At 40.3% G+C, this 19,501-nt stretch overlaps 1 protein-coding gene across 1 annotated transcript; it reads right to left on the minus strand.

Annotated features, from left to right (window-relative positions):
- Positions 1-13,161: 13,161 nt before the first annotated feature.
- LOC308416813 (macrophage-expressed gene 1 protein-like) lies at positions 13,162-15,273 on the minus strand (the record flags this gene model as incomplete). The annotated part of the gene is made up of 1 exon (XM_080911903.1): positions 13,162-15,273. The coding sequence occupies one exon, from the start codon at positions 15,271-15,273 to the stop codon at positions 13,162-13,164; it is 2,112 nt and encodes a 703-aa protein (XP_080768029.1).
- Between the last annotated feature and the right edge of the window lie 4,228 nt (positions 15,274-19,501).

Below are 19,501 nucleotides of genomic sequence, written 5' to 3' on the forward strand. Positions count from 1 at the left end.
GAATAACTGGATCTTCAGGTAGTACTATGTCCAATTTTCTGAGGTATCGCCAGACTGATTTTCAGTGGTTGTACCAGTTTACAACCCCACCAACAGTGGAGAAGTATTCCTCTTTCTCCACAACCTCGCCAGCATCTGCTGTCATCTGAGTTTTGGATCTTGGCCAATCTGACTGGTGTGAGGTGGAATCTCAGGGTTGTTTTGATTTGCATTTCCCTGATGGCTAAGGATGTTGAACACTTCCTTAGATGTTTCTCAGCCATTCCATATTCCTCAATTGAGAATGTTTTGTTTAGCTCTGTACCTCTTTTTTTAATAGGGTTGTTTGACTCTCTGGTGCCTAGCTTTTTGGGTTCTTTGTATATCTTGGATATTAGGCCTCTATCTGATGTGGAGTTGGTAAAGATATTTTCCCATTCTGTTGGCTGCCGTTTTGTTTTCTTGACAATGTCCTTAGCCTTACAGAAACTTTGCAATCTCATTAAGTCCCAGTAGTAGAAATATTTTTTAATAAAACATTCCCTACTGTTAGGAAAACATACAGGTAGTGATGATCCAGCTTTACTCAATAGGAAAACACACAAAGATAGATTTTAATAAAATCTAATCAGGTTTTAAATGGCTCATTGAGTAAAAGAAAAAAATAGCCACGAATACAGAGACAAAGGTAAGTGATTAAAAGCAACAAGTACTCTTTAAATCAAATCAAAGTGAATTTGCTTCCCAGCGCCTACATGGAGACTCACAACTGTCTGTAACTCCAATACCGGCAGATCTGAATCCTCTTCTAGCCTGTGGGTGCCAGGCATGCATGTGGTGCACATACATGCATGTATGTAAAACACTTAAAATATGAAATTATTAAATCTAACATATTTTAAAGAATGTTCATTTAATGAAAACCTTTATTCTCTAAGTTAGTGTTTCTGTAAATATTATTAAGAGAAAAAAATTAATAGTTAAGAAAACATTAGTGTTTTAAACAGAGAATCAGGTACCAGTTCTACAGAATATAGAAAATTCACCTTGGGAATTTTTAATATCCTTTAATTACAGCAACTGAAAAACATATACATTGTATCTTAAATATCTAATAAATATAAATACAGGCAAAACAGTGGGCCTTTCCTGTGCTCTTTTAACAAATTTAAACAAGTTATTTCTTAAATATTTAAATCTTATTATAGCAGATATTTAGAAATTGCTCTTCTTTAAAATTCAGGGGGAGGGTATTGCAAAGGCCAGGACAATGTCCTTGGTCTGCGCTGCAGCCTGAAGCTATGATAATTTCTGTGTGGTGTGCTTCTTGACCATATTGACCTGAGTGGCCTGCACTGCTACCTGAGGCATGGTGATGTCCAGATCCGAGATGTCACTGAGGACTATGTAACTGTGCTTGTGGTATGTGCTGTCACCAGGAAGCCAGAGACCACGGGAAGCCTATGATCCATGCTTCTGGTAACCGCAAAGTAGGAAACTACTTTTGCCATGATGATTACTGCAGACACATCGTTGAGAAAGAGGGACATGGAAGGCTTCTGTGACAATCCCTACCCCAACCCCAACCCTCATCCCCTAAACAATGTAGCAGCCTAACTAGAAAGCCATCAAAGATGACTCTTACAGAGTGTGATAAGACTGCTGCAGTCAGCTCTCCACAATTGATGGTCTCTGTCCTGGGTGTGGGAGGGAAAGGATTCTTTCTATTTCAGGGACAGGAGTTTGACCGTCCTCCAGTGAGAATGTAGATAGCACAAATTGGACTTATTTTGTGTTCTCTTATAATTTTATTATTTTTCTTGGTCTGTCACAAGGAGATGGGACATGAAAGGTCTAAGACATGAGTGTGATGGGGTGTATGGTGGGAGGCTCAAAAAATCAAGAAAAATATTGTGTTGAATTAAAAGGGGAGAAGGTGGGGGATCTTTTTATTTGAACTGGGCATCTCTGTCTTCACCCAGTTTCATCTCTCCCTCTTTTAGCTGTCTCCCACCTTTGTAATAAGTGAATAAATCATTTAACAGCCATTCTTCTCAAATGGTTTTTCTTCTTCTTCCCTAAAGCTGAAAGCACAGAGATCAGTTATTGTCCCAAATACATTATAAAAGGTAAATTGTATTTATGATATATTGAAATATGTTAGGATGAACTGTAAACTTTTAGATACATTTGTGAGATTATGTGTAGGCTAAGTGAAGTTTTAAATGAGTGATTTTTCTCTAGTTCTTCTAGTTTTTTATATCTTAACTAGATTTGACTAAGGATCTTGAAAATAACCTGTCTTTTAAAGAGGTGTAGTTTTAAAAATTCATCTACGTTTAGGGATTTTAGGTGTAGAGAGTTTTGTCCCACTTCAAAAGAATTATATTACCATGAACATAAATAATACAACCAGAATATACTTTATGGCAAAATAAAATATAAACTAAGAAAGAAATTAGAGCTTCTGAACCAAAAGAAAATTCTGAGATGTCTAACTGTTAACTGCCTACTCTTGTATCTCCTAGAACAATGCTTCTTCCTTATCTCCAACACAATAAATTCTATGTCAAATAAAAAGATTATTATGGTCTTTCAGATTAAACCTCGAAGGGGACAAGTCCCTGCTATATTAAACATGTCCATCTGTGGAGGTATCTTCTGGCTTGTTTATAAGCAGAGAAAGACAGGAATCTGAGGTTATAGAACACACTTCCTCTTTGATCCTTTTTCCTTTTGAAAGGCCTTTCTTTTGGATAACAAAGGCACATAGAGGCTCAAAGGCAGGTTCTGTCCAGTAGTTCCTCTTTGAGTATCAGTTTCCCATTTTCTCCTGAACATTATGAGCTTCCCTAAGCTAGCTAGGAGATCTGCATCTTGTTTATGTGTATCTTGCTTATGTGCTGGCTAAGATAAAGACAGAGGGGCAGTATTAAGCAGAGAGGGTGTGAGAAAACTGCTAATTATTGGAGTGATGACAAGAGAAAAGTACAAAAGCCACCAAGCTAACAAAGAAACGTTCTAAAATAAGATGGATACCTAACAAAACAAACAAACTCCACACCCTCTGACCCCCTAAGTATCCAAATAAAATCCTAAGAATAAATTCAGAATAACCCTAATGGGATATTATTGACCAAAAATAAGAGAGGCTCAAGGTCCCACAAAGAACTTACCAAAATGCACCAGAAGAGACCAGGACAGTTGGCACAAGAGCCCCATAATGATACCTGCTGTGGGTTTGCATGACTTCCAATGAAAATGGATCATCCTTGAGTTCTCATGTTCAGGTACTAAAACTGTCCATTAAAAAAGACCTCTTACTTGAAAGATAATGCAAGAGTTTATTCTGAAGCCACACATAAGTTATCATGTCCTGGGAAAACAGATTCAGATGACTTTAAGTACCTGCATTTCACGGTGATAATGATTTCATGAACTCTTCATAATGACAGAAAGTCATCATGAAAGCTATTTTTCAGGTGCATTGGTAGAAACATTAGATAGGGAGATAGGCAGGCTATGGTAGAGCAGGAAGATCTTTGCTGTGTCAGATGCTATCTGGTAACATCTGAGCTGGTGGAAAGTCGTCATCTGTGTGTACATTCCAAAAATGTTTTACCTGAGAGCCACAAGGATGTTAGGTCAAACACAGAGGTGGATGATAAATAGCTGTTATGGAGGCTAAAGATAACTCAGAGTAATTTGGATCTCAGCTTGTCTTGTTTCATCTGTCTTTAACTACAGAAATGATACGCAGTCAATTAGTATCTTTATCACAGGTACTGTTTGTTTGTTTTTGTTTTCTAGGAACGTAGGTTTACAGATTGAATAGTGAAGAATAGATACTCCAATTATTCCAATAGCAGACATTACTAATCAGACCTTTGATTTCCTCTGAATTCTAAAGCTGTCTCAGCACATTCTCAATACAGAGGTCTAGGTTATTCTGATGAAAATCTCTTTAATTATCTATTAGGTAAACAGGGACTAAATATCTGTTGTTGGTCAAGCATTCATTGTAGGTGCCTACTGCGTAGTCACTAAGGTCAGATTTATGGTAATGGTAAAGGTCAAAAGGTTAATGTGAACTCTTAGGGTCACCACTTCCCTTATTGTGTGTGTGTGTGTGTGTGTGTGTGTGTGTGGCATGTGGATGTATGTGTGAACAACTGTGTAGAGTACTGGAGTTCAGCTCAGGTTCCTTCCTAAATCAGTATTTTTGAGGCATGGTTTCTTTTGAGCCCAGAGTCTGTTGTTTTGACCACAGTACTTAGCCAACTAGCTGTGATGAGTACTGTCTCTGTGTTCTGTATACAAGGGTTACAGATGAGCCACCACTTCCTCTCAGAATTTATACAGGTTCTGAGGATGTGAACCTCAGTTCTTTTGGTGCAAGCACTTCACACACACATACACACACACTCCTTCTCCCTAGTCTCACTTTTTTTGTTTCCCCCTCTAAACTCAACCCCACAAAGCTTGAGCACAGCCAACTCTTATCTTCCTTTCTGGCTCTGACACCCTGCTGGGAAAAGCTTCTTCTGTATCTTTCTTCAACTAGAAACAGGACCTATGGTGAGTTCAGCATAGACTTTTATTCTGTTTTCACTCCTCAAAGCTTTCTGACATGTGACTTCTTACTTGAGAAATATTTGGGCAAAAGAAGTGATTGAGTAACTTTGGGTTTATCTGAGTTAATTGTCAGAGCTCACATTTCCGTATTTGTTTTATGAGCACTCAATTCAGAATAACACTCAATGTTTCCCTAAAATGAAAATTTTTATTATTTATTATAATCACTAGGTTCTGAAATGTATAAAACCATTTTGTTAAATATATTGAAAAATTCTGAATCATAGAAAATAATTTCATTGCTTGCCTTATGGCTATAGAATTGTAATTTTTTGCGTTTTGCTTGGTACAGTTTTTTTGTTTAGTTCTAAACAATTTTTCGTTACAAATCTTTATTTATTGAGCACTGAGCCCTAAATGGGACATCTCTAAAAGCATAACCACTGATCCTCTAGGTTCAAGGAACACTGTGAAAGTCTGGGCATGAAGAATGTAAGAGCCAATGCATAAGGAAAAGTAGCATGAAATGCTGTATTCTAGATGTGACACAGCCCTCATAAATATGAACACACAGCAGTACAGAGACTCCCATAAGGTAGGGCCTTCAACATTCCATAATGGGTAGAGATGTCATGAGACACAGTCTCTCCCCAAGAAGCTATTGTTGCATACTGATGGTTCCTATAGGACATACCATTTTCTTCAATGTTTCTTCCTCTTATCTTCATCTTCCAAGGGACTTGATGAAACAAAGTCAAAGTTACCACCAAAATACTCATGGATAGATCAAAACAGAAACAAGAGCATTAACTCAGGTAGTGATTCCGTCTCACCATATTCATCTATCTGGGATCTTTGGTTTCTCTGTTGAAATAGGAGAGAGAGAGAGAGAGAGAGAGAGAGAGAGAGAGAGAGAGAGAGAGAGAGAGAGAGAGAGAGAAGTTAAAAACTAGGTTAACAGTGGGTGCTGGATTGTGGGTTTATTAGTTCCTAGATTTTGTTCTCTTTTACATAGTCGCTCAAGTTTCTGAATTGCTATTTGAACAAATAAGGAAATAAAAAAGGAGATTTTAGAACTGAAATAACATTAATGCCCAAGGGCTATCGTTGACAACAAACAAGTTCTGGGTTTTTCCTAAATTTTCACCTCCACAGCAGTGAAACAAACAATAGCACCTACTTGCAAGTAATAAGTGAAGCTGCTTTAAGGACTGGCTCCAGGTGCCAGTGGAGCGGTCATGTTTTTGCTGGGAAGTGTGAAGATTGTTTTGATAGCTCATTCCTTTCAAAATTTGGAAAAGGGCATGTTAGAAGACCTGAAGAAAATGCCTTTCCCCTGACAATATAGGACAGTATCTGAAGCCATTTTAACTCAGAAGAATGCCTGAATATTTTATTAATATCCTGAACACAGGGAAACCACGAAGTTGTAGTAACATTTGAGTTAACATATGGGCCAAGTACAAGTGATTGACTGCTTGGTTTATTAAAGAGTTCACCCTAGAATATTTTTTATAATGAAGCAGACTAACTTGTCCTGTAAAGGTCCAACCAGTTTGTAAGCATTTTCAACTTTGCCAGTGAATGGTCTCTTCTGCTTTGCCATTTTATGCAAGGACATATGAAGAGCAAACACAGTGGTGACTGTAGTCTATTAAGGTACTACTAACAAAAATGGGCTAGAGCAGACTCGTCTTGGGAGCTGTTGCTTACTGATCCTTTATTAAAGAGGAGAAGATTATACAATGTCAAAATTTGAACATGAAAAAAGTGCTCACTTTCACTCACTTATGAGAGAAATAGAATGAGCAGAAGTCTCATTTCACCCCAGCTAAATTATCATTAAAAGACAAATAAATGCTTGCTGCAGTAAATATTAAAAAGAACATGGCAACCAGTTCCAACAGGTCACTGCTCTATGCTGGTCCTGATACTCTCTGACTAGCATTTTCTCCCTAGTGTTAGTTCCGGCACCAGCAGACCATATGGAACTAACATTAATTCATTTCTGCGGCTGTCACCCTCTTGTTAGTATCTCTACCAGCTGCCTCTGTGCTAACCAGGAACTCTGCTCACATTCTCTGATGTAACCCCCTAGTCCCAGGGGTGGCTACCCTCTTATAGTTCCCTTGGTGTTTAGTCACCACATAAAGGAAAACATCACACAATAAACTCTGATCCAATTACTGTGATATAATTTGCCTACTTAGACAAGTCAGATCATCCTGTACCAGTCTATCCCTTATAAAATATTCATAACAACCTATATCTATGCAGAGATGTGCAAAGAGGAGTGTCTACATCTTCTTCCATGTTGCCTCTTCCTCCTTTCTGGCTTTTCCCTCTTCCTATTTCTAAAACTTTGTTCCCGCCTATCTTTCCTTCTCATCCAATGACAGGCCTCGTTTTATCTTGTGCCTGCCTTCCTGCATAAACACAACTTACAAATGCTAACAAAAATTCAGAAAAATAGACTCTTAATCACTATTGATGAGAATGGACATTAGTATAGGCATATGCAAAATGGTATGGACACTTCTCAAGTATCTCAAAGTAAAACTTTTCAATCTTCTAGCATGCCAGGAATATACCCAAAGGAAAGGAAATCATTATACCAAAAGGATTCTTGCACCCAGATGTTTGCTGTAGCACTTCCCACAACAGCCAAAGTATGGAACAAACCATGATGCCTTTCAATGAATGAAGAAACTCAAATACTACTCAGAGTAAAATCATGTCCTCTGCAGTAATATAGATGGAGTTAAAGAACATTATAGTAAATTAATCTACATGGACACAGAAAGATTTATGGAGTAAATTTTCAATCATTTGTAAAAACCAGCAAGCTTGGAGATGCACGGAATGGAACAGTCAACACTAGGGGTGAGAAGAGTCAATGTAGGCAAGGTACAAAGAGAGCAAGAGGGACTTTTATTTTAGTTAAAAGCTTTACTCTTTGACAGTAGCATACTTGTGTATAACACATTCTAGTCACACTCATCTCTCCTCCTCTTATCTTCTGCAAGTCCTCTTCCTTCTCCCTGTCAAGTCTCTATCCCATTTTCTTGTCTTTTTATTTTTATTTTTGGTTTGGCTTTCTGACCCACTAAGCTTAACCAGGGCTACTTATGTGGGCTTGCATGTGACTCAGCAGTGGCTACTTCACTAAAGACAACCACTTCCTCTCTTTCGGCAATCTTTAGTTGACGTCTGCTCCCTTGTGTGAGTCCCAGTGAGGCCCCATGAGCTCCTTCCCCATCTTCGTCTAAAGATTTACTGTCTCAGTCTTGAGAAGTCTTTATGCTAGCAACTGCCATGAATGCATGAATGCCTGCCTTGGTCACATCGTGGATGTAAGACAGTATTTCAATGCCCTTGTTCCTATCATTCAACTCTTACATGTTTTCCTCCACATGAGGGAATTTTAGAAGTGGGAGAAGGTCTAGGGAGAGGGAAGGCAGAAGAAGAGTGGGAGGATATACTCAGTGCTCAATGTATGCAGGGATAAAAATATCACAGTAGGCTGAGGAGATAACCGTCAGTAAAGTGCTTGCAATGTAAATATTCAGACATGAGTTTGGCTACCCAGCACCCAATATTATTCAAGACCGACTGGAAAACACATTAATCTCAGTGCTGGTGCAGAGCAGAGACAGGGGATGCCGGAGCTCACTGGCCAGCCTATCCAAGCAATTAGCTTCAGATTCAGTGAGAGACTTTGACTTAAGAATAAATAAAATAAAATAAGTAAGGTAAAGAATGATAAAAGGTGCCCAACTTTTGTCTCTGGCCTATCCTCCATATGTGTACACACAGTCATGCACACTCATATATGTCTGGATACCACCACCTCTCACCCTAGCACACGCACACACACACAGAGTAATATAGAGCTGACTGAAAACATGGAGAGACGGCATTCAGTTCCTACTCATTCTGCCACTAAGCTGCTGGTGGCTAAAAGGAAGTCAGTTCTGCCTTTAAGTCTGTCTATCTGCAGAATCTGCTGAGTCTTTCCTAGTGTGTCTGATAGACGGCCCAGGATCTGCAAGCCAATTATAGCAATCTTCTTGACTCTAGTCTGAGGCTGAGGCATTTCACTAGGTCAGTTAAAGGATATTCTTAGTTTATGCCATAAACACCCCTTTAGTGCATCTGCTAACACTTCCTCTTGATGAGTGCTTCCTTTGTGTGCTGTGCGATTTATGAAACTTAAGTTTATTTCTACTAGAATGGTTTGAGGTGAGCTGGTTTGCCCACCTTGTAGTAGTATCTGTCCCTAGACCCTGGGTTTTTAGCTTTGCCTCCTGCTGAGAAGCCTGAGACCCTTGCATGGTGTTTATGCTAATTTCTTGGTTTGGGTTAATGGGAACTAGAGTCACATCTGTGTTGATTCAGATCTTTTTGCCCGTTGAGACGGTTTGTAACCTCTGGAACACTGAACACAAGACCAATGGCCTGTGTACTTCTCACATCTTTCAAGGCCCCAGGAATCCCCTTGTGGTCAGGGGGAAGTCTCTTGCCTTTCTTTTGTGCTAACCCATAAAAGTATAGTCACCCATTTTAAGGAAGTCAGACTCTGGGTACTAGCAACTTCATTTCCAAAGAGAAGTGCCAATGTGCTCCCCTGGGCCAAGCAGAGGTCCCTAGGCTTTCACGTATCAGCACTGGCAGCCACATTCTCCCTCCAGGAGACTCCAAGGGTGACAAATGGAATTGGAGACACACCTTGTGGGATGCTGATCCCTTGAAAAGCTATGTGGTATATCTGTACCTGTATCCCTGTCCCCTTCTCTTTTTGAAGATTTAGACTTCTCTGTGATTTTATAGTTGGTCAAGCATACCTGCCCTGCTCTTTCTCTGCTTTGTGCTTAGGTTGTGCAACAATATTTCAGGAAAGGTGAGAATAAATTTCTATTCATCCCATATACAGAACTGATGGCCAACCAAGTATAGATACCACCCAAATCCATCTTGGTAAACCAATGAGTTTTTGTTTGGTTGGTTTTGTTCTTTTTACAGTAATATGAGTGAGGGATTAACTTAAAGAATCATAAATGACACAAAGACTGCTTCATCACCAATGGCCTACCCTAGCATGGGTGACATTTCACAGAAGTTGGACAACTGGAACCCATTGAACAGCCTGCAGGCAACTCAACAGCTTGGAGACTCAGCTCAGGTGGTAATATCCTCTTCCAGGTAACTGACAATCACTGCCTCTTCCAGGCAGCTTGGCTCTTCTACATTGCTCAGCTTGCCTGAGAATGTCTCTAGAAGTCCTTACTGTTTGTATATGCTTGCTGTAGTGGGGCCTAGTGTCTAGTTGTCTTAGTTAAGAACCCATTGCTGTGAAGAGACACCATGACTGACTTATCGAAAGGAAAACATTTTATTGGGTCTGGCTCACAGAAGGTAAGTTTATTGTCATCATGGTGGGAAACATGATGACTTACAGATAGACATAATGCCTACCTCCAAATTCCTGCCTTGAGTTCCTGCCCTGACTTTCTTCAGCAGCCATAAAGTGTGACCTACAGGATGGAATGCTAAATTTTCCCTTAGAACATTTCTGTGTCTTAAGAAGTATCCCTCCAAGATGGAATGTTTTAATCTTGGAGGAGATTGATATACAACAGCATGAAAACATAGAAAACAGATCCACCCAGCATAAGAAACAATTACTGCCCCCTGTGCTTAGCTGGTGCTAACAGCATCTGAATGAGGGTTTTGGGGAGAAATGTGTCTTAGCTGGTAAATGTCCAAATGTCAGGGTTGTGTTTATGACCGCTGTGAGTTGAAGTCGTTGATGTTGGCCTGTGGGAGGGTGCCCCCTAGTGATAATGAAGTGTATGTTAAGAACAATAAAGTACAAATGAACGACCAGCTATTACCCCTAAGGGCCTGCTTTTGTACAAGTGCTTTGGCACCTGTCTCAGAAGTATATGGGTTATTTCAGCTATCTGTGGGCAATCTCAGTCCAACTATCTAAATAAAGTAAAACCCCCATTTTTATTTTCTAAAAATTCCCGCATCTGTTCTACCCACATATTTGACCTAGTTTGACCCCTAGGTTCCTCCTAAAGAAAAAGACCACATAGCAACTGTAAGCTTGTGCGAGAATAGTTATTTGAAAACCATGAATATTAACTTTTTACTTTTTAATATTTATTTATTTTAATTTTATGTTTTCGAGTGTTTTGCCTCCATTAGATCCCTTGGAACTGGAGCTACAGAGGGTTGTGAGCTGTTTTGTGTGTGTGTGTGTGTGTGTGTGTGTGTGTGTGTGTGTGTGTGTGTGTGTGTGTTACAAATACAACCCCAGAAGGCAGCAAGTGCTTTCAGCTGCCGAGCCATCTCTCTTCTTGAAAGTGGCTTTGTTTGACTACAATGTAGTCACTGCTTAGCCCATTTGCAGGCAGGTTTTTCCCCTTTAAATAAATGTTTAATATTAATCACTTTAACACAGTTAAGGGTAAAAGAATAAAAAATAAATGAAAAAGGTTCCACGATCACCAAACTCTCTTTTAATCTCTGATGTTCTACAGAATTTGTCTTTCTCAGAAGCCAAGCCTCATCTAGCCACAGACACCAACCTCAGGAATTCAGAACCCAAAGCCCAGGAACCCCAATCAGGGATCTGGACCTGATTTCTGTGAGGAGAGTTGAGTGTGGACCAGAAGTCCTCAAATTCTGACTTCATACAGATGACCACTCAGACAGAATGATACAGAATTCACATTTTAATAAATATGTTCATGCATTTTAGAAACATAAGTTAGTGAAACACTTTTGTGTCAGTGGGATATTTGTTCACTAAAGGTCTGGGGGCCTCCTACTGTGCTGTGCTTGGCAGACTCAATAATCCTTAAAGAATTTACAGAAGAAAATCAGTAATTTAGAAAAAGCTTGACTGAACATACAAAATTCACTCAGAACCCACAGACCACAGAGGAAAATGTCTTAATACTGAGCATTTTAATACCAAAAAGGGCAGATTTTGTGAAGAACATATACAATCAATCCCTTGAGTGAAGAGTCAGGAACGAGGACAGAGTTCAAATTTATCTATTCATTCCTCTCTGTATCTCTGCTGAAAAGAAATGAGTAATTTTACCCCTAATCCCAGAAGCTGAGACAGGTAGAGCTCTTCAGGAGGACCTACTGTGTGCACAAGTGCTTGAAGGAGAGAACACATCATCTTTCATTGAAGATAGCTCACTGATAATGTGCTGTGGTGAATAGATACATAATTTCTAAGACAGCTGTGGAGGAATTTTCATGTTGTAGAGAATTACATTCTCAGATATGAAAATTGAGCAAACCTCCAACTATTGCCAGGTGTCAATCATGCTGCCTGTTGGACATCCCATGGAAGCCATCCCAGATCTGAAACAAATGTCACAGGTGGTTCTGTGTGCCTGTTCCAGTTAACTTAATGATGCACCTTTTTATCACATCAGCCCTGTTTCTAACAGTGAAAACAAGCAGAACCTAGACGGACAGGACACTATGTCTTCTGTTTGGCTTTAGTTTCAGGGAAAAACTAATACTTTAAATGCAGGCTTATTTTAATTTTGGCATCTTCCCATTCTAGAAAAATAAATACTTCTTGCTGTTATAGGGTTGTTTCCATTCATGTGAGTATCTGTACTCACATATTTGATGGGAAGACATTAAGGGTGAGTGCTAATCACAGAAGAGAAAGGGTTTATATTTTTTTAGTTACATGGAAAACTAAACCACAATCATTGATCCATGTAAACAACAGTCCCTTTCCTGTCCAGTCTATGACAAGCTCAAAGGTAGACATCAGTTGGCTAGAAGAAACCAACAAGTTCCTAAAGCATTGGAGTTCTCTTTAGTTTTTATATTTCTTGATTTATTGCCAGTTCCCCACCACCCTTTTGCCTTTGACATTACATGATACGTTTGTAAGTTAAACTCGTTTCTGAAGACTTGGTCTAAAAATAGTTTGGGCAAGGTAAATCCTAATTGTGGGGCGGACATAGAAAGTAGACTTGCTCTGGACCCTGCAGTTTCTTCCAGGCACACAGGTAGATCATACAGTCAACAATACAGAGTTCTGGAGTCTCCACAGCACTGGATGAACAGGAATATCTATCTTGTGTTTTCGGAGTTTGGACTGCCTCTAGGAGCCTAAATCCCAAAGAAGATACGGGGAAAGCAAAGTGTTCCTGCTCACAAATTGGAAAACGTCTGCCAACTTCACACTAGGTGCAGCTTCATCCCAAAGTTCTTGTTGCTCTCCACCCCAGGTGTTCCTACATGCGGAGATTCAGGTAAAGATTCCAGCAGCTTGCTTGGGAATGAGCATTTCTGCTATGGCTGTGAACCGGGGCTTCTTTTTGCTGACTGAGTTGCAAGTCTTTCTTTCCTTGCTTTGTTCACACAGATCTTTTAATTTCCCAATGAGTAGGCATAAACATAACCACAGAGCTATTAAAAAAAAAAAAAAAAAAAAAACTTCTTTCTATTGCAACATCTGGTTTACTTCTTAGAAAGGCAGAGGTGGAGGAGAAAGTACTGAAAGAGAAGCTTGAACTTGTGCCTGGAGATGAGAGGAACTGTTTCTTTAAGGAAGGATTAAGCTGGATTTGGATCCAGCACTCCATCAGGCATGACTCTAGCTCTTGGAAAAGGAAGAAATGCCTGTCTTCTTGGAATTTCGTCGGATTCATTATTCTTAAACCTTCGCTTGCCATAGATGGCCATGGCAATTAAAATCCCTAATGCTAGGATAACCACAACTGTGATCCCAGCAGCTGCTCCTCCTGATAAACTACCACCTTTTGATGGCTCCTCCAGCCTCCATTGCAGGGTATAGGGGTCCTTAACCCAGGATTTGGCACTCTCAATACTTGCCACCTCAGCTGAGTCAGTAGAAAACTGACTTATAGGTGGCTGAGTGTAAGGTGGGAGCCGAGCAGGGGCCAGAGACGCTTTTGTAAAGATTCCTGCCTTGACACAGTAGGAGACTTGGCATCCATCAATGATCACAGCTAGCTGTTGGCTGAAGCCCCCAGGACACTTTTGCAGAAATGATTCCTCTAAGTCTCCAGATGTGGAAGAATTATACAAAGCGTTCCCTTTTTTGCAGCTAAAGAACCCACCAAAGGGGACTGAAGATTTTGGCCCCAACTCATGGTCCAGAGAAACACATACCTTGACGTTCTCAAACAGCTTCAGAGGAAAGTAACTGGTTGGGCACGAATGTGCATTTGTCATTGGGTTCATGCTCTTGTCAGTGAAGACTCCTCCAAAGAGAAGTCCTGAGTTGTCTGGTACTTGGCCTGTGGCCGCACACCAATAAGCGCTAACTTCTGCCTTGGCCACTCGGAACACATCTTTACAACGTGTCCTACAAAATATCGTGAGGGTACATTTATTTCTACATTCTACATCAGTATAACCCTTCTCATGGATCTGAGACAGCAGGTAGACAGGAGTATAGCCAGAAGGACAAGAGAAAGTACCAGTAAGTGGATTCCTCTGATAGAAATCTTGGCACATGTCAACCTTACTTTGCCCTGATAATTGACTACACATCTGATAAACTCCTCCAAAGGGAGAGTTGACTACTTTACCATCACAAGAGCCATCATCTGTATTGGCTTGAAAATCAAAGTTGGGGGAGTTGATATTTGTGCAGCCTGGGTATGTGTTAAAGTTGTAATAGCTTTTCACAGCAGTTTCCACGGTCTTCGACAGCTGCTCCACCAAGTGGTGTGGAAATCCAGGAAGCTTTTCGGGCTTGATAAAGAAATGCAGAGGCAAGCCAGCACGGTCCACTGCCACCAGGTGGTTAATGATGCCATTCTGCCAGGTTTCGATGGTCATCCCAGGGTAGAATGGAATTCCTCCAATGCTTTGCACTCTAGAATTGGTTCTGTTTTCAAGATAGCCCGTGGCCAAGTTATTTTGATACTCAAAGCCTACCCCTATGTTCAAGTTCACAACCTTTGCGAAGGTAAATCCAGCAGATGCAGACACAGCAAAACGGTTTCCCTTATTTTCCTTGAGGTAGGAGGACTTTACGTGATCCTCCTGAACCAGTGCCGCCCCGGCGTCCACACTAGTGATTACGTGTGTGCCATAGTTGAGGACCAAGAGTTCTGCCAGATAAGTGGCCATCTTTGTCTGGTTTTTCTCTAGTTGGTCACAGATTTCCATGAGCTCCTTCTTAAACCCCAAGCTGAGTTCTGCATGGGGGTTGATTTTCGCTGTGTAGACCAAATTTCTCACCTGTACTCGTGTGGTTACAGCATGGTCTCTCACTTGATGGGTCTTTATCCTTTGGAACTCAGTAGAGAACTTGCCATTGACTTTAGGCAGATAATCGAGATTCAGGTTAATGGAAAATGAGGTGGTGCTTCGGTAATTGTCCCAGGAATCCAGGATTTCCGAGTTCATCTCCAGGTTGCTCTCTTTCTGAGGAATAGTGTGGACTTCATCAGGGATGATGTACTCTCCATCTTCTGTGGTCTTACAGTTGGTGTATGTCAAGTCCATCACTTGTCCCATGTCTATGTTCCTTAGGTTATCCCAGCCTCCTCCAGGTAGCACTTCTAAAACAGGTCGATGCAGAGTTTTCTGGCACTTTTGAAACCCATCCTCACGGATCTCTTCAAGTGCCTTATCTACTTCAGCATATGCCACAGTGGTCCAGATGAGGACTGTAACAATGAAGCTGTTCATGGTGCAGATAGTCCCAGCCACACACCAGTCCTGAACATCCACCAGAGAGCCTGTGACAAACAGAAAGATGGGAAAGAGTTTCTTAAGTAGAAAATTTAACAATTCTCTAAAACAATAAATTGCTCTTCAGGCTATACTAACTGCAAAACAGACAAATGAGAGTTGGTTGGAATATTTAAGACCACTCTGAATGAGCCGATGGGGTTTTCAACTCATAGGAAGAACAACAATATCAACCAACCAGACCCCACAGAGCTGTCAGAGACTAAACCACCAACCAAATAGTACAAATGGAGGGACCCATGGCTCAAGCCACATATGTAGCAGAGGATGGCCTTACTGAGCATCAATAAGAGGACAGCGCTTTGCCCTGTGAAGTCTCAATGCCCCAGTGTAGGGGAATGCCAGGGCAGGGAGGTGGGAGGGAGCATGTGGGTGGGTGGGGGAAAACTCTCATAAAGGCAGGGGGATAGGGGATGGGATAGGGAGATTTCAGAGGGGGAACCAGGAAAGGGAAAATATTTGAAATGTAAGTAAAGAAAATATTCATTTAAAAAGTAAATAATAAATAAATCACTAGGACATGCAATAAATTATAATATACTATATTCCTGAACATACACTCTCCACAAGTCACTCCCCTGTTTTTTAACCCCACTGTTTACTCTGCCATAGTGATGAGTTCTCAGAAAAAGCAAACCCCATTTCTCACTTCTTCTCTACCTGAAGAGCCTTCTGTGGTGTTTTCTTCACTCTCTTAGACTTGTTCCAATCTTGGTTCACTACGCTGTCCTCTTTTCAGTCTCCAGTGGTAGATTCTTTCACTGAAGATGAAGAGGCCGTAGCAACATCTGCCCTTCTTGACACACTTTTATCTCCACCAGACACAGGATATTTCTACCTCATGGACAAGCCTTAGATTTCTCATTGGCTTACTAAGAGGCTGTCCTTACAGAGCAAAGGAAATGGAATAGCACTCACTCATGTTTTATGATGTCTCATTGCTACTAAGCCCTTGTATCCTGGTGTGCAAATGATATTATCTGGGGCTAAGATAAAGAATTAAGATAATTCTGCTTGCAGTATGCTGGGACACCAGTCTGTCTTGTCCTAAGCACTCCATGGGAGAGTGAAGGACTTTACAGAGCTGGTTTGTTTTTGTTTTTTTGTTTTTGTTGTGGTTTGGTTGGTAGTTTGTTTTTTTAAAGATAGAAATAGAAGACAAAATCCACTCTTTGATCTCAATTTTAATTTGTCAGAAATATATAGTGACCAAGAACGCTGCACACCAGGGCAGTAAGTTGCCTCTTATCAGACACTTTCCTGTTTTTCCCTCCCATCAATGATTTCCTCGGGTCTCTTGCATTGAGTTACGTGTCCAAGCACACATGCTTTCAGGCTGATCATCCGGAGTGAGTAAATACCTGGAGTTACACACTAACCAACCTCTGGCCTCAAGAACAGAACAGCAATATTCCTCTAAAAAGGTGTGAATCTGGGATGCTAAAGGGCACTTTCACTTCCTTTAATAAGCAGGAAGCCATATCTGGTTGACTTCGTACAAGCTTCTGACACAAGCTTCTATCACAGGAGCTATGAGTCATGTGTAACGTTTATCCTGTGCAGGCTTGGAACAGGACCATATATTTCCAATCCTTGTATTTCATCATTTATTTGGGATGTTTACATGGGCCAGGAGCATCCCATTTTATGTGGTTTACGGGAATCAAAGAGGTACATCTGAAACCTAGCACACAAAGCAGGGAGCTAGGACTTCTGCAGTGCAGTGTGGACTAAACTCCTGTCGAGAATATGGATGATATATCAGTGAGACAGTGATATTTCCTTTTCTCAATGGCTGACTCCTTAACCCATGTTCTGGGACTTCCTGGTCCACTCCTTCTTCTAAGGGGGAGTTCTCCTACCAAGACTGTCTACTAAAAGAAGAATCCAGTGGGTTTGCAATTTCCTGTGTTATGGAGGATAGAAAAAGAAAGTCAATGGTAAATGCTTCTGTGTAGTCATATCAAAAACTAGACCAACTTCTAGAAGATAGCAACTGTCAGGCCAGAATGTCTAGTGAATAAACCTGGGAGAGCTGGGAGGCAGCTGTTAAGAAGAGGTAATGGACAGTAATCTCTAGTTTAATAGCAAAGTAAAGTGAAAACAAAACAAAACAACAACAACAAAAGCACCAACAGAATATGAAGAGCCCAGTCCATCCTGGATGGATTTGTCTGATGTAGGGACAAATAGGGACAAATGCTAGCCCTCCTTTTCTACTAAGAGTATAACCCGACTATGGCCTAAGTCAGAGAGCATCAGCACACTCCCTATAACAGGGACTTTAAAGAAAAAGGAACAGAACAGAAAGGTTTCAATCAGTAGCAGAAACGACTCTGAATGCCTCTCTACTCAGCCCTCTATCATGGGGCAAGACACAATTTTAAAAAGAGCCATGACTGTTAGCAGCCTCAGACTATCTGTAAACCATATTCGGGAAACCCAGAACAAGTTTTGCCAGAGTTATAAGATTAAGTGAAGCCAGTAGAGTTACTCTAGACCACAGGAAGGAACTTTCGATCAGAACTGCTTCAGTGACTGCGTTCAGTCAGGAGAAAACTTGGATCTGTAGGGTAACAGATTCAGCTTCTCAATGTCAATATGCCAAGCACCAGGCATCTGCCTAGGGGAAAGGTCAGCATTTTCAAGCAGATGATGAAAACGAGACCCAAATGTGAGCCCTTGCAAGGAATCACAGAGTAGGAAGAGTGTTCTGAAAGCATGAAGCACAACTTAGCAGTGTGACCAGCATTAAGGTGTGACTTAGGCCTGTGAAGGTCTTTTAACTCATGGAACCAATCTCTGATATGACCTCACAGGAAGATAGCCAGAGTTGGGACCAACATTCACAAGCAGATTCCTGAACAGCATCCACGAACAGACTGTCCAAAGATATGACCATCATCTGTGGAAGCTTGTTCAATGACGGGACCAACATCTATGATCTAACTTTGCAAAGGTCTGCTCAGGGAGGTGATAGGCATATGAAACTCTGGGGAAAAAATGTCGAAAGTCAAGGCTAGGACACTATGTTTTATATTCTAATATTGCTCAATGATTACTACATCTAAATAGCCACTGATTGTTTTTTTCTGAACTCTTATTATTTAGTTGTCTTCATGCTTAAATTGGCACATAGTATCTATGGATCTTGTGACGTACTTTCTGTTAATTTGATGCATATACATAGAACAGTATACTAACATTTTGTCCTTTCAAAATATATCATTGCTTTGAGTTGAGGGCTTTCAATAAAAGGGAATAACTGACACATGCCATAAAATAGTAGTACTTTCTTCTATGTGACTTATCATCTAACTTCCTTTATCCTTCCTTCTCCTCTTCCTACCCTCTAACAATCTCCACAATACTCTTTTCTTGGACTCTCTGCAAGAGCAGCAAGCACTGGTAGCACCTGAGCCATCTAGCCAATCCTGAACTTTGAACAAAGGAATTTGTGTGTATGTTATAGAATTGAAATGTTTAAAAAAGCTGTATACAATGCTGGTACATCATAAGCTTCCAATAAGCATTTTTCCCCTTCCTTTGGTTTTACATTTCTATATTGCCTAATAGGTAAACAGATTTATTTGTCTGTTAAACAGATACCTATTAAGCACATAGTTTGTGGAAGGATCTGCCTAGTGCTTTGGAAGAAGAGTAAAGAAGAACTTAGGCATGGCTGCTAACAGCTTAGAAAAAGGAAGCCAGGAAAAAGTATAATGTCAGATGGAGATAGGTAGTTCCTATAGTATTTTATCTAAGGTCATATTTCTGTAGTGATTGCCTGATCTGTAAGACTCTAGTTTCAGGAAAGGCTTCAATAGAGACTATCCTGATTAAATCATCTCCTCCCATAGAAATTGTCAATAATCCTGCTAGTCTTAGAAATTATCAAATAAGAACACTGTGAAATAAAGGAGTAGTAAATCAGAATATTAATAACCAGGACAATATGATTCACAGTTGGATGTTGTAATTCACCATGGTTTATGCACACAGTCATCAAAGAAACAAGACTTCATTTACCATTTACCCTGAAATTATCTTGAAAAATACTATTAAAGATAATTTTAGTGATATATTCCATTCTACAGCAAACTCTCTGATGTAGATGTTTTCTTTTCAAATCATGCTTTGAAATGAGAACACCATGGGAAGATGA

This window comes from Micromys minutus, assembly GCF_963924665.1.
Source record: "Micromys minutus genome assembly, chromosome: 2".
In the NCBI taxonomy this organism is placed as follows: domain Eukaryota; kingdom Metazoa; phylum Chordata; class Mammalia; order Rodentia; family Muridae; genus Micromys; species Micromys minutus.